General features: G+C 32.4%; 1 protein-coding gene and 1 long non-coding RNA gene across 3 annotated transcripts in view; one reads left to right on the top strand and one right to left on the bottom strand.

The window, feature by feature from the left end:
• Positions 1 to 4,507, top strand: part of LOC149243078 (uncharacterized) — a 104,873-nt gene extending 100,366 nt beyond the window's left edge. Inside the window, exon 5 of the mRNA XM_089367760.1 lies at positions 4,139 to 4,507. Within this exon, the coding sequence (XP_089223886.1) occupies positions 4,139 to 4,281 (143 nt within the window). The 3' untranslated portion in view covers positions 4,282 to 4,507. The remainder of the gene's footprint in view (positions 1 to 4,138) is intronic.
• LOC149243079 (uncharacterized) lies at positions 1,232 to 3,410 on the bottom strand. 2 transcript variants are annotated; one of them, XR_016245774.1, is made up of 5 exons: positions 3,136 to 3,410; positions 2,896 to 3,033; positions 2,467 to 2,557; positions 2,242 to 2,306; positions 1,232 to 1,914 (listed from the first exon to the last, which is right to left on the bottom strand). It is a non-coding gene; the product is annotated as an uncharacterized LOC149243079 (long non-coding RNA). The 2 variants fall into 2 exon arrangements; XR_016245773.1 differs by lacking the exon at positions 2,242 to 2,306 and having other exon boundaries at positions 1,235 to 1,914; positions 3,136 to 3,404.
• Positions 4,508 to 16,331: the final 11,824 nt, after the last annotated feature.

Here is a 16,331-nt window from a genome sequence, read left to right as displayed (position 1 = left end):
AGGTAGTTAAAGTTTTTGATACAGAAATATATAAAAACTACAATTAAACAAGGGGAGCTGCGACGCAGCGAGTCCCTGCGTGAAGTTGAGCCTGTCTATTACGCACTACAGGCATGTGTCCATTACAGATGGAAGCATATCAGCCAGGCTATGAAACAATTCAAGATTGCTCGGCAAGCAGCTCAATATTGTTTGTTTGGTGGAGAACTGAATTCAGGTTAACAGAGAATCTGCGTGAAGTTGAGCCTGTCTATTACGCACTACAGGCATGTGTCCATTACAGATGGAAGCATATCAGCCCGGCTATGAAACAATTCAAGATTGCTCGGCAAGCAGCTCAATATTGTTTGTTTGGTGGAGAACTGAATACTACAGGCATGTGTCCATTACAGATGGAAGCATATCAGCCCGGCTATGAAACAATTCAAGATTGCTCGGCAAGCAGCTCAATATTGTTTGTTTGGTGGAGAACTGAATTCAGGTTAACAGAGAATCTGTACAGGTGACAGGATCAGAACTTCAAAGTTTAAGTAAAATCTAAATGAGTCATTTATTATTGAGCTTTCCAATGTTTAGTAATTTGATTGTTTAGATTCTCTAAGTGTTGAGATACTTGCCTAATTTTGAATCAGTTGAAAAATATTTTTCAGTCTTTTGGTGTTGCTTTTTATTAGCAAGTGGAAAAGTGTTGTTTTCTATTGTTGAAATTACCTCAATTATAAACCTAATATGTATATGTTGTTTTTTAATTTCCAGTAAATAACTAAAAAAATATTAAACTTAATAAATACATGCTTTTCTAAATCCAGTGAATAACTACATAACATTATTAATATTCATCAATATTGTTATGACTGACTCCATAATCTTATTATATAAAAGCATGGACGGAAAGCCCGCAATTAAAAAACTGTGAATCACTCCGACACATCTGAGCATCTTTGAGGGCAGCCCACTCTTCTCCTGCGGGTATATTCTGTCTCAGCTACCCTTAGGAAAATGAGATATTCATGCCGTGAGAGAAAAAAAAAGGGGATATTTTTGACTTTGACAATACCACACCATTGAGATTTCTTGATTAAGAGAAATCAACGAGAGCTGCAGGAGCACATTTAATATAAATAATCAAAGAGAGGTCACAGCTTAAAACAAATATGATGTTAAAGAAAACTTTATTAAGAGAAGTCAAGGATACCGTGGAAATTAGATATAAAATAATTTTGTTAAGAGAAACATATTTAAATTTATTATGGAAATTTTCATACCTAAATTTTGTTAAGAGAGGTTAAAACAAATATGATGTTAAAGAAAACTTGATTAAGAGAAATCAAGAAGAGCTGCAAGATCACCCAATAATAATATCTTAAAGAACTCAGAGCGTTGCATACGATTCCAACGGTCGAGTGTTTCCAACGACAGGTGTTGGAAGGAGAGGCACAGTGCCCATGCAAAGAACGAAGGCTTCTCTTAACTGAGTGTTTCCAACGACAGGTGTTGGAAGGAGAGACACAGTGTCCATGCAGAGAACGAAGGTTCTCTTTTCTTGTATTCGTGTGTCAGCAGCTCCCATGGCTTCCTGTAGCAATCTGCTTCCATCTTTATCACTGCACAGACTTGGATCACTGCACAGACTTAGAGCTGCTCTCGGCCTGGACTGAACATACCTCAGCACTCAATCTCCTCAAGTATACAAGCCATCCAAACCAGCATACACCAATCTCTCTCTTCCAGTATATATACGCTGTCTCTATTCTAATTCTGAGGCATATTTCGGCCTCTTCAAGGGCAGATCTGGCCACAGATCTTGTAGCTCATTACTATTTCATGATGTATGTGCAAGTTCCAGCTCCAGTGCGTACTAAGGATAAAAAAGGTACGAGCTCCGGCCTTCTTCATCACCAAAGCGATTTTTTTCTGCACAGAAGAATGTTTTGAATTAGGAATTTTGATAAGTAATGCTTTCAGGTTGAATTTAGAGCAGTACCTAGAGTAGCCTCCGATTCTGATGTCCCTCTATATATATCTGAACAGATAAATCAGATAGTACATTCCTATAGGCTCAGTTTCATTAATTTTGATGTCTTTTAATTCTTCTGGACAAACAAAAAATATAAAGAGAGGAGAATCCACTTTATATATTACGTAGTATACATTGAGAATGCGAGGATTCATTTTACGAAAATCAGTGTTTAGATAAAGACTCGAGTGGAAACAAATCGATGGTGTTCACATAGAACTAACTTAACAAAATCCAGTCTATTTGATGTTTTGTCCATGTCTTGGTCAAGGTCCTCCAAAATTCTTTCCTGCAGGCAAAGGCAGATTTGTGGTACGCATCAGTCGACATGATTCACTTCTTTAAAGAATTGATAGGCAAACACTGATGAACTCGATCACTTGAATGCATTAGATCATAGTACTAGCAGTTTAATAACCAAAGGAACAAATATGCCTAAGAAAATTCACCTGTCCCATGAGCTCCTCATGTATTGTGAGACCAACACTGCCAAGTCTCTCAACACTGGCACTAAGCGCATCTAACTCTTGATCTTGTTCTCTGGTCACCAGGCAAAGCAAGTTAACAGGCTACCAGATCAATGCTATTCAAGAAAAAGGCTGACAGGTGTAAATTCTTGGAAGAGAAAAACAAATTTTGAAAAAGGCTCTTTAGCAGAGGTGTCCGACAAGTGTAAATGCTTAGAAAGGAAAAACAAAGTTCGAGAAGGCTCTTAAGCGTAGGTGTCTAGACTCTAAAGCACTGTTATAAAAAAAAGCTATATTTAAAAGTGATCTTCAACAACATAAATTTGATCATACTTCTAATAAAAGAATAAACATATTGGGAATTCATAGAAAGGATAACAGTCATTGACGGCTTTGAACTGCAGGAAATACCAGCAAAAAAGTCGCTATATTGCGAAAGCTAGTATTGCTAGTGGCCATCCCACAATTGTTCTGGTCAGAGAATCCACGGCCTCTAATCCTGAGAAAGCCCAGCTCCTCGAGTCCTTCAAGGCCTCAGCTCCTCGAGTCCTTCAGGGTAATTGTTTCCAAACCCACTCCTATTCTATCAAGTAATCATGTTATGATGACCAAAATTTAATCCTATGATCAGTTTCACATTAGAAATCTCACCTTGTTCATTGCTTCTCACTGCAGGAACCGTCTGTTGTTGCAGAGAGCATTAGAGGGTCTGCGAACGCTCTGCCTTGGAGCAATCCAAAACCAAAAGTCCGTAAGAAAAAATGCAAATATTTGCAGGAAGCGTACACAGTTTAAACCCTGCTGCTCGCAGATTGTAAAGAAAAACCGAAGGGTAGCAGTGTATTTAATGAGATGCAGTGGGCCGACGTCACAAAGACACGGGTGCAGGGCATGCACAAAGACACGGGTGTAGGGCAGGACCTCTCCACACCCCTGACGGTTAGCTGAAAATGCACCGCACTTAATTGCTTTAACATATGGTTTACCACCTTTGCATACCCGCCAGAAGTAATCCTAGCATTAAAACCATACACCCCTGACGGTTAGCTGAAAATGCACCGCACTTAATTGCTTTAACATATGGTTTAGGTTCGGATTAGCTTCGGATTACGTTAGGTCCTCGGGAGGAGGCCAAATAACGTGATTTATAAATATGTCTTCAGAAAGCTTGGTATATAGTTGATGACCGGGCATCACAAGCAGGTCAATTAATGCTAAATAGCTCGCGAACGATTACAATAGTCCATGCCTGAGGGCAGGGACTAATAAGAAACTGGCTCCACTTTAAGAAACAAGTGAACATTGTTTATTTCTTTATATTTTTTATTATTTGCATCTAATTATTACCATGGTAAACTCTATACCTAATCGTATTTCTATTTTAAAAACTAAACAATATTATGAACACTATTTACACTTTATTGCATAAGTTTTTTATTTAACATGCTTTAGACAAATTTGAAGCTGTTAATTTATCTAGTGACTATACCATCTATATTATGATAATCTTCTCGATTATTTAGCAATTAGTAATGTGACTTTTTTTTAAATATTCCTCAATATTAAATATATTTTGCATATAATGATAGCATATTTTCTCTTCATTTGTATTAATATTTTGAAGAACACTAACTTTTTTTATCTTGTTATGTAGCCCACGGCCCATGGCCTTCCAGTAAGGATTTTGTAATATACATGCGCGCTGCTGGGCCAAATGTACTGATAGGTCAGGCATGGACAGGAGGTGAGAACAGAAAAAGACGTTGGGCAGAGGTTGTCGTCGTCAAAAGAAAGTAGCCACAACATAAGATGTGCACAACTTAATACATCTCGATTGCGTTGATGCTATAATACTGGATTTTCCTTCAATATTTTCTACAAAATTGCTTTCTTTGAACGCTTCATAGGTCCTTGGACGTTTAGGTTAATGGATTTCAGTAACCTAGGAACAATATCTCATCAAGTTTCAATGTCTGATGATCATTTTCACTTTCTGGCATATGTCATATATCCTTTCTCTATTGTGTGTGCTTTTTTCTTGGTTTTATCTCTTATAAAGATGGCTTAATGTTGACTTAACGTGATCTTAGAGATATATAGAAGGTTAAGAGTATTGTATTTTAGTACCATCTCATTATTTTAAAATATTTATTTTTCCTTTTTTTATTTTCTTAAAGCTATTTCTTCCGAGTGAATTTTTTTATTTAGGGTTGTATTATAATATAGTAAAGTTTGAAATTATATATGTTATTGTATTTTGATTTTACTGATTATTTACTGTTTTATTATGACATAGTTAATTCCGGAATTATATATGTTATTGCATTTTGATTTTACAGATTGGTTCAAATATTTTGATGTGTTAAGTCTTTCTCTTTGAGAAAGGACTATAATGATGGATCATAACGAAAGGTTGAGGTATTCAAAGATATATATGTCATTTTTTGAAATCTTTTACCCAATGAAAATGATTAAAAAAGTTTTAAATACGAAATTAGCCATAGCCATGGTGTTTTATTACTAGTGAAAGAATTTTAACTGGAAATATTTTTACATAATTAATTTACTGCAAAAATGAAAAAAATCTGAAATTAATATTTTTAAAATATAAAATAAATAATAAATAATAAATAATTTTTTCATAACATTTAAAGTTAATTTTTTTATAATTATTTTTTATAATATTTGAAATTCAATTTTTTTATAATAAATTTTTATTTAACTATAATAGAACTAATAGAAAATTAAACAAAATATAGATATTTCAATTCCAAGCCAACAAAATTAATACTAAATATTTTCTATGCAACTTCATCCACCTAAACTTATTGGGCATTCACATTCAACTTTCACTTTTTTTTAAGTTATATTAAATTTAATGTATTAATTCAAAATTTCTTCTTTTTAAGTTATATTAAATTTAATGTATTAATTCAAAATTTCCTCCTTAAAAAGACCATACTATGAACTATGCATGATGGAGTGACCTTACTATCAACTATGGATGCTGTAGTGATTATCTTGAAAAAGTATATTTTCTGCCTAATGAATTTTATCGACCATACTATCAACTGTGGATGCTGGAGTGACCTTACTATCAACTATTCATGCTCTGGTGATTATCATGAAAGAGTATATTTTCTGCTAGTGGATTTTATGATAAAATCATTATTATTATTTTCGTGTATATTTTTTTGTATGGTATATTAGTAAGATTTATACTACTTATTTTTGCGTTAAAGTATTTTTTTTTTTTTTTAATGTTACATAGCATATTAACTTAATTTTGAATGATATAATTTTAAAATGGGCGCATATAATGAAATTATTATACGTAAATAATTTTTAATTATTTTAAATAATTTGTTAATGATTTATAAGGAGATAAATTTCCACCGTTAGTAAATATTTGAATGTTTTAGACTATTAACATAGTTTGTAACACTTAAATTAAATAAAATTTTAATCAATGTAAAATTATAAAAAAAATAAATTAAATTAAATAATATTTACAAATATATAAAATATATATTAATTATACTCAATAACCAAAAATCTATTTTAGACTAAAAATATTTACAAAAATGTAAAATGCATTATACCCTTAGCCTATCAATATCTTGTATTCTGAGTTATAATAATCAATTATGTGTCGAGTAACATTTAACTTTAATAAAATTTAATGTAAGAGCAAATACTATTTTACATTAAAATTTCATTATTTTATAAAATTGTTTTTTAAACTAGCCTATATTCATCTTAACTTTGAATCTATCAAGAAGGGATCAATTCTCTTGAGGTGTAAACTTTTGTTTTGAGTGCAAAACTTGAGGAAAGGTTTGTACCTCCAGAAATTTGATTCAACCTAAACTTATTCCCCATTAACATTCATCTTTCACTTTTTTTAAATAAAATAAAATTTAATGTATTAATTCAAAATTTCCTCTTTAAATTAATAATACTATTAAATATGCATGGTGGAGTGACCCCACTATCAACTATGCATGCTCTAGTGATTATCATGAAAGAGCATATTTTTTACCTAGAGGATTTTATGATAAAATCATTATTATTATATGTTTATATTTTTTGCATGGAATATTAATAAGATTTATAATAATTATTTTTGGGTTAAAGTATTTTTCTATGTTACATAGGATTATTGGAAAACATTTTCGAAAGAAATCACATTGATATAATTTAGCGGAAGCCTTTTGAATGAAGCATTGTGGTTCATCTTGAAGACAAGATGAAAATCAGATCATAGCAACAAGTTAAATAGGGAGCAAGGACCTTCTAACTACTAAAAAACAACTATTTTTTACTCGAGAGGAAAATGGGCAAATTATATATATATCATAACTCCCAATATATAAAAATATTAAGTCAAATAAACTCCAAACTAATAATCAAATAAAAATAATAATAAAGTCAAAAGAGAATGTAAAATAATATTAAAAATATAAATATATTAATTAGTTATAAACTAAAAAAGGAAAAATTAATTATTTTGGTTAAATATAATTTGTTTAATTAATTTTCTAATACAAAGAATAAAGAGTAAAATAAAATAATAATAATAATAAAGAAACCTTAGGGGGAGAAAATTAAAAAATAGTAAAAAAATAAAAAAAAATTAAACACATTTGAATAAACATATTATTTATAAAAAAATTAATAAATAAATAAAATAATAAATACATAAATAAAATTATCTTATAAAATAATCTAAATGTAATATGTTTATTTAAATGTATTTTAATATTAATTATTTATTATTTCATAGATTGTACTTATTTAAAAAAAAAAACTTCATGTGGAGAAAAATTGAAAAGAGGAAAAATAGACATGAAAGGGAGGGGAACTAAGAGGAGCAGTTCTTGATTTTCCAACCGTCATCCCTATTAATATTACTAGCCCTCTTCTCGATTTCAATGGATTCCCTAAATTTACGGTGATGAAAGTGAGAAATCTTCGCAATGACCTTAACGTCTTCAATGCATATATGATGCTTGGTCTTCTCAGCATTGCTGCTAAGGCCGAAGAGCGGAATCCTTTCATTAATAGAATGAATTATTTCACCTAGCGTAGCATGCTCAGAAGACCAAGCATCAGATATGCATTGAAGAGGCTAAGGTAGTTGTGAAGATTTCTCACTTTCATCATCCAAGCCATTGAAATCGAGAAGAGGTCTAGTAATCTTAATAGGGACCACGGTTGGAAAATCAACAACTATTGAATTCCAGCCATTTCCTCTTAGTTCCCTTCCCCCTCCCCCCTCCCTTTCATCTCTATTTTTCCTCTTTTCCATTTTTCTCAGATTAGTCTCGTCATTTTAATTTTAAATTACTTAATTACCTCAGTTTGTTGAGATGATAAATATTGTTAATAACTTTAATGATGAAATACACATTTTGAATGTGAAGTGACGATGTAATAGTCTTGAATGATAAAAAATGTGAATAATACGAATATAGTCAATTACAAATAGTCTTCATCATGATTAATCTCAAACTATTTTCTTCTACTATTCTTATTGTCACCCTTGCTACTTTTGTCATCTTTTCATATCGATTGTCATCTTTTCATATCGATTATACGAAAATGATAGGTTAAATCGTAAACCATTTAAATATCTAGCTTGAGCTATTGTAGTAAACATCATACCTTGTCTCTCTTTATCTCGAATATCAATAGGTTGAATTACTATAACACAAAAATCACTGTACATTGTTAATATTTTTTTGTGCTTACATTGAAATCAATGCACAATGTTAATACAATCACTCTAAAACTAATGTACAAACATACATCCAATTACATTACATCAAAAATCAACATCTGCACTCAAACCAATGCATGTAGTGCAAGTATGAAAATAGGATTATAAACCAACATATACATTGAATTAATGCATCTAAATTGAATAGAATTAGAAATCACCATCTACACTAAAATAAATGCATTAAGTGCAAGAAATCAAATGGGATTAGAAAACATGTACATTGAAATCAATGCATCTAGTGAAAGCAATCAAATAGGATAAAAAATCATCACGTACACTAAACTCAATGCATTTAGTGCATGCAATCATATAAGATTAGAAATCATGTACATTGAAATTAATGCATCTAGTGGAAGGAGTCAAATATCATTAGAAATCAACATCTACATTAAAATCAATACATCCGGTGCAAGAAATCAAAGAGGATTAGAAATCACCATCTACATTGAAATCAATCCATCTAGTGCAAGAAATCTTCTTCCCTTTCTCCCCCCTCCATCTATATCTATATCTCCCACCATATCTCCTTCTATGTATCTCTATTTGAACCCCCCAAACACACATGCTGTCTCACTCCATATTTATCAATCTCTTTGTCCCTCCCTCCCTCTCTCCATCTCTCTCTTCTTCCCTCTCTTTTCTTTCTATATATATCTCTACTTACCTTTGTCTCTCTATATCACACCCAAAGCATACACTCTTTTTATCCATTCTATCTATCTATCCCTCCTTCCTCCTCCTCCTCCTCTCTCTCTCTCTCTCTCTCTCTCTCTCTCTCTCTCTCTCTCTCTCTCTCTCTATTACCCTTCTATCCCTCTCCCCCACTTCTATCTCTCTTCCCTCCTGCTTTCCTCTCTCCCTCTCTCTCTCTCTATTTATTTCTTATTACCTCAATCTCTCTCCCCCTCCACCTCCATCTCTCTTTCCCTCTCTCTATCTATTCTCTCACATCCTCTCTCTCTCTTCCTTCCTCTCTCTCTCTCTCTCTCTTCAACTCTGTTACTATAACCCTCCCTCTCTCCTCTCTACTTATCTCACCCATCCTCTCCATATCTCCTTCTTTGGCTCTTTATCTCACCCCCAAACATACACACACTCTCTCTCCATCTCTCCCTTTCCATTCCTTCTCTCTCTCCACTTCTCACTCTCTATTTATTTGTTCTTCCCTCCCTATCTCCTCCTCTTTCCCTCCCTCTCTCCTCCTCGCTCCCTCTCATCCTCTCTCTCAAGTCCACTCTCTCGTACTTCCTCTCTCTCTCCCTCTCTCTCTCTCTTTGTCCACCGATCCTTTTTCTTCCCCCATCACTCTCCTCCTCTCTCTCAAGTCTTGTCTCTTATTCTTCCTCTCTTTCCCTTTCTCTCCTACCTTATTCTCTCTTCCTTCATCTCTCCCTCTCTTTTCTCTCCAATCCTCTCTCTTCACCCATTTCTCTCTCTCTCTCTCTCTCTCTCTCTCTCTCTCTCTCTCTCTCTCTCTCCAATCCTCTCTCTTCCACCATTTCTCCCTCTCTCCCTCCCTCTCTCTCTCTCTCTCTCTCTCTCTCCAACTATGTTACTATATCCCTCCCTCCCTTCTTATCTCTCCTTCTCTCCCTTGTCACTTCTCTTATCTCTCCCCCTTTATCACTGTAGGTCCTTTTTCTTGCCTCCCATATATATATATGTAGAGTTAATATATATTTTGATGTATTAACATATATTATAATATAAAAAAATTAATATTGTATTAATCCTAAATAAAACCTCTTTTTTGAGTTTTCTTAAATATAAAGAGGTTTATGGAGTAAATATAAAAAAAGATTTTATTTATTTACCACACCTCTAGGTTTTTTTTATATTTTTATTTATTTATCATACCTTTGGAGCAAAAAATAAAAATAAATAAATAAAGATATATATATATATATATATATATATATATATATATATATATACCATATCTATTTTTTAGTGTTCCTAAACCTCTTTATATTTTGTATTTATATTATATTTATACTAATAATAATTAAATTTATTTTTAAATAAGGTCGACATTAGATTAAAATTGTTAAATGTTAAATATTACGTTTAGGTATACATTTTAGATAGATCTACCCCACACTAGGGATCCAAAAACATATTGCTACTTTTCAAGTTATGTAAAATAACTTGGGGAAGTTATATTGAATAAAGGGTTTGTTTAGATAAGAGTTAGCAACAAGATTGAGTAAGTTTAGCTTTAGGTGAAAAACAAGAGTAAATTTATTTATATATGTTTCCATATATTTTTATATAATTTTTTTATAAAAAAAATTATAAGATTTTTTTATTAATAGTTCATTTTAAATTATGAGTATTTTTAATAAACATGGAATGAATGTATTTCTTTTTTAAATAATTAATTTTGCAAATATAAGATAAAATTAACAATTAAATATTTATTAATATTTACATAATATAATTATTTCATAAAAGTATGGTTATAATTAAATTATAAAAGTTATTAATTTATAATTAAAATTACATTTATCATTAATATGTTTTCTCATAATAATTTTTTAAGTATTTAACACATATTTATATTTTCGATATTGTAATCTATAAATCATGTAAAATATAATGATAAGTCTCCAGGTTGTGTTGTGGAGATTTGTTCCAACTAAGTCAAGTGTCCAATCCCAAGTAGGATTATGTACTCTTGAGAGCTACTCCAAGTGCGATTTCTTCAATTAAGAAATAGAAAAACACAACACAATCCCAAGTAGGACTATGTACTCTTGAGAGCTATTCCAAGTGATTTCTTCAACTAAGAAATAAAAAACACAACACAATCATAAAATTCATGTTAAAGATTATAAAATGATCTACCCAAAGGTAAATACCACATTTATAAGGTGATAATTAGACACCTTGCTTTTCTAAACATACAAACTATCTTGATATTTAATGTTAATAACAAATTTCAACCTTAGACCTCATTGCTTAGGCTTGTGTTTAAAAGTAAATATTTTTCAAATTCAAGACTTTAAAATTATTAAAATAGTTTAAGATTAATATCAAACATCAACCTTAAGAATCATTTCCTATGGCTATACCTATAAGTAATAGTTATGGCGATACTTATAAGTAATAATGATTGAATTTCTCTTCAAGATATTAGTTTCTTTTGTTTATTTTTTTAACAATGATATGAAATTTTTATAATATAAAATTGTGATTGGGATTTTAACAATGTAAAATAATTATAAAATTTCTATATAGCAAGGTAATGTAAGCCTTTATTTTCGAGGCGTGAATTCTAGATAGAAACCATTAACTTTATATACTCAGTTACAAAATTTGTAAGTGTAGATTTAAAAAAAAAACATTAAGAATAAGAAACCTTTGATCTCCATGTTTTATAGCTACTGCTAAATAAAGTAGTCCTTCTTGGAGGCGTCCCTTAGCTCAGAAGGGGAACATAAAATATTCAACTCAGGAAAGAAATATTATTGTCGTTGATAGAGTTATGAGAGTGATGAGAGTAATGTTAACTCTGGGATGCTTCTTGCTCGAGCTCCCCAATTTGATGCTTGAGGCTACAAACTTCATCCTCTACTTTCCTCAAGAGAGTCCTCTCCTTAATGAGTAATTCCATAGTAGTTGATAGGCTTGATGCTAACTAGTTATGTCATAATTGAAGCTAGAGAATATCTTTTCTCAATTGGTTGAATGTCTTGAGTGCCCCTATGGTACATGCTATTTAGGTGGCCACTTAATGAAGTAAACAAGGATCCGAAAATACTATCACTCTAGTCCTTTGAATTGTCAACCACCTAACCCCACGTAATATTTTCTCGAATAATCAGTGCATACACACCTGTAATTATCAATCTCTCATTCCAGTTATCAGAACTACCTTCAATGGAAAAGATGGATAGATGCTGACCAAAAGGAAATAACCAATAACTAAAGCTCCCAAAATGACTTTCCAATGCCAAATAATTTCTCTTACCAATCCTTGAAATCATCAATTACTTATGGTGCATATACAAAGCAATATTCCACAATTCATTTTCCTATAATTATGAGCAGGATCGATATGAAATAAACGCCATCCATATTCACTAAATCTACCTCCAAATCACTAGTACCCAACCATACATCATGTCCTCGCCCCAAATTGGTTGCCACCTATGTTGGTTACTTTCTCGCCTAAAATTAAAGCTTCCCAATTGTCTTTCCCACCAAAATTCAGAGTCACCAATATGTACTGAGACACATTAATATAATTCATATCCTTCCCAACCAAAGGTGAACTACATATTCAACCTTAATCTCTTAAAACCTACTATTACCATGAGAAAGGAGTCCTACCCATTAACACGCTTCTTGACATCATAAAAAAATTAAAACTCTCTATCATTTTCTACCCTAAGTTACACAATACCTTCCATCCCACCACTTAGAGAAGTAAGCATTCTCCCCTTAACACATGATTATATAGACAAAGTCCCTATCCTAATACACATAGACCTATGTGCGTGGGTGATTAAGCATAGATTAAGGGGTTGGAGTATATCCACCCCCCTTCATTAACTACATTAACACATCGATCTAAAGTTTCCCCTTGTTTTGCTAATGATATGCCTACTTATTGTTATTTTGTGTCACATGGAAAGCCAAGAATCTCCATAGGTTCTAAATTAGTGGTATAAATCTTTTGAAGATAATAATAACTTTTAAATTGGACAGTAAAAATCCTATTCATAAATGTTAAATGAATAGGCTTGTTTATCCAATGATTATCAATCTACTTAAACATTGTACGGAGATCTAAAACAACCCCTAGAATATAGAATAAGCTTTAGCTTGATTATTGGTTGTATTACCGAGGCCCACAAATAAATTATTTCAACCTATCCATTAGCATAAATAAAGCACCGCTAGTTCATTAGCATGAATAAGGCACTCCTAGTTCACGACTTTAAAATATTGATAAATGGATAAAGACATCATGCATCATGGGAAACACACGTACTCAGTGCTTATTTTGTTTATTTCCTTCACCATTTTAATATAAATTTGATTACAATTATACCAATATTTATTGTAGAGAGGGATTATAGAACACACTTCATACTTATATAATTTTGGTACTGATTTTTTTTGTTTTTGAAAAAATGATAATATATAAATGATGAAAATCATATTACAATTTTTTTTTATTACTATCATACGTAAGTGCTCCACTTTCAAATGTTGTCAAATTTTCCATGGCAAGTATTAGTTCACCCTTTTCTACCTTGAGAACGACTATCATGTCATCATTCCTTCGTTTGCTTTGCGTAAAATCTTCTTTTGTATTGATATTTGTTTTTTAAAGGTTTGGGTCATGGTAAGTGAAAATAGGCTTCCGTAGTCGTTTCTAACAATGTCCTCTACAAGAGCTTTAAATACTTTAAACCTACTTGTGGTGACCTATAGTAACATTATTATATTTTAGCATTTGTTCCCTTTTTAGAATCTTTTTATTGTTTTTCGACTAATTTTATTTAGGTGTTTTTACTCTTTTTTTTTACTGAATCGTTTTTAATTTTTGGTGTTTCTAACATAGCTATTATTGCATCGAGTTTGTTATGGTATAATTAAATGTACATTGATATTTAGGTGGGTGGGTCGAGTTATGATATCTCGTTCGTTTATGGTAAATTAAATGTATATTTATATTTACCTTGGTGGGTTGAGTTATGAGATGTTAAGGTGAGAGCATCTCCGTAATGTGTATCATGATTGTGATATTAGGTTGGTAAGTCAAATGTTATATTATAAGACTGTGTTTATGTAATCATACTAGATATGTGAGATATGTTTTTGGGGCTGTTATGCCTAGATATTTATGTGAGTTTTGGCTAATTGGCGAAAGGGTTGAGTTTGTAAACAAAATGCAATTATTTATATTATTAATAAAATAAAGTTGGTTAAAGAGTCCAGTCCACAAAAAGATTACAGGGGGTGCAACTCCAGAGAAAAAGGAAAAAATTGGGTTGTTGTGGTGAGAGAGTGACCCAAGGCCCACATGGCTATTGAAGGGTACCACATGGTAAGTTAGGGCCATGAATTTATAAATGGGAATGTTTTTCCCATAAATTCATTCATATTTATGTCTGCCTAGATATTTATGTCAGTTTTGGCTAATTGGCGAAAGGGTTGAGTTTGTAAACAAAATGCAATTATTTATATTATTAATAAAATAAAGTTGGTTACAGAGTCCAGTCCACAAAAAGATTACAGGGGGTGCAACTCGAGAGAAACGGGAAAAAATTGGGTTGTTATGGTGAGAGAGTGACCCAAGGCCCACGTGGCTATTGAAGGGTACCACATGGTAAGTTAGGGCCATGAATTTATAAATGGGAATGTTTTTCCCATAAATTCATTCATTTAGTTGATTAGTCATTCGGTCTTAGTGACTGATTAGTCAGTGATTCCAGAGGGTTGGACTCTGAGACTAGGTGTTGGTGCAGTTAATTTCCTTTCCGAATCAAAATATCGATGCTAACAATGGAAGGTAATGGATAATTTGGTTTAATTATAAGATAAACTTGACAGAATTGTTTATTTTAGCCTTAAAGGGCTAAGATCTAGGTACAAACATTTCTCCCATGGAAAAATACCAGTTTTATTTAATAATTTTAAATGTTAATTTTTAAATTACGCAAATAATTTATTTTTAATATATAAAAGACCACCTCTTTATGTAACTCTGAAAGAATGCATACATCGAAGTCATTTGGGATTAAAGCGTGCATATGTTTTGTATACATACATTACGTTTTATAAAAATTTCTAATTTCTTATATATAAGTTTTAGATATTCGAGCCCCATCAAATGTGAGTATGTTTTAAGAATTTTAATAATGTATGAATGCATAACACAAAGTAGGAGGAAATTTATTTCTATATTTTTTTTATATAAGGCGGGATTCCAAGACTCGAAGCCATGTATGTGCTCTCACTTTTCTTTTTCTTTGATAATGGGTAGACTTGTAACAATTGTAGAAATGGATGGGTCGACTAGCCTGGCCTCTTGCATACTCATATAAGATACAAAGAGAATATGATTTTTAAACATTTATTGTGTTGATGGAAGTATTATGAATGTGAACATGTCAATGTGAGTTCCATATGATTTAACTGTAATATGAAGGAAATATTTTAATGCAAAACTTGTAAGCGATCATACATACTTCCATGCATTGATTTCCAAAAGAGTTATTATAGTATACATGATTTTCTTGGTAGCCGAGATTCAGAAAAACATTCATGGTGCTGGGCTGCATTTTGAACCTTATACCACACCGTGGATGCAGATAAAGGTTACGTCGTGGAATGAAGGAGATTTGCGGTGGTGTTCACTCGATGATGTGGACGTCAGCCGTAGTCCATGGGGTGGCACTGGTCAATAATGACAATCGTAACCTTGATGGGGAGAAAATTGGAACTAAAATACCAGATCCTCTCGCACGTCAGCATGGAGAGGGCAAGTCCACAATTCAACATGATACTTTGGATTTCGTAGAGCAATTATCATTGTTGGATGTCAAGGGAGGAACCTTGTGGGTAAATTGCTATAGTGCCCCCCCTAGTGACGTAAGTGAGGGGTAGGGGGATCCACATTTGAATATTAACCATTTGTTTATCAATGTCTTTGTCATCATTGATTGATTGGGTGTCGTGGGGCCCTCCATTTAATTTATACATATGTTATATTAGATAGCATTATAGTCATTCCATGTGGCATGGAGGAGCGGGTAGTACACCTACTCCTTATATATATAGGCCGATAGGCCTTCCTTTGAAAGAGACTTTCGTCGTCCCTTTGTTCCTCATGCTGACACGTGGCGGCGGCACAACCAAAGTTCTACAATCTCTTGCTGACAGGCGTCCACACATTCAGCGGGAAATCCTGCAATTTCTGTTCATTGTTATGTTTGTTAATTCATGAACCTTACATCTGTCCCATTCAGTTCTGACATTTGAGTCTTCCTGTTACGCTGGTCTTACGCTTGCCAGGGTCGATCCCTGCACCTTTCAAGCAGATCCA

The sequence above is a fragment of the Pinus tabuliformis genome, chromosome 8 (genome assembly GCF_031772625.1).
Source record: "Pinus tabuliformis cultivar Carrire ecotype Pingquan chromosome 8, CPIR1, whole genome shotgun sequence".
Taxonomy (NCBI): domain Eukaryota; kingdom Viridiplantae; phylum Streptophyta; class Pinopsida; order Pinales; family Pinaceae; genus Pinus; species Pinus tabuliformis.
The sequence above is the reverse complement of the archived record's forward strand: the minus strand, read 5'-3'. Positions and strand labels throughout refer to the sequence as shown.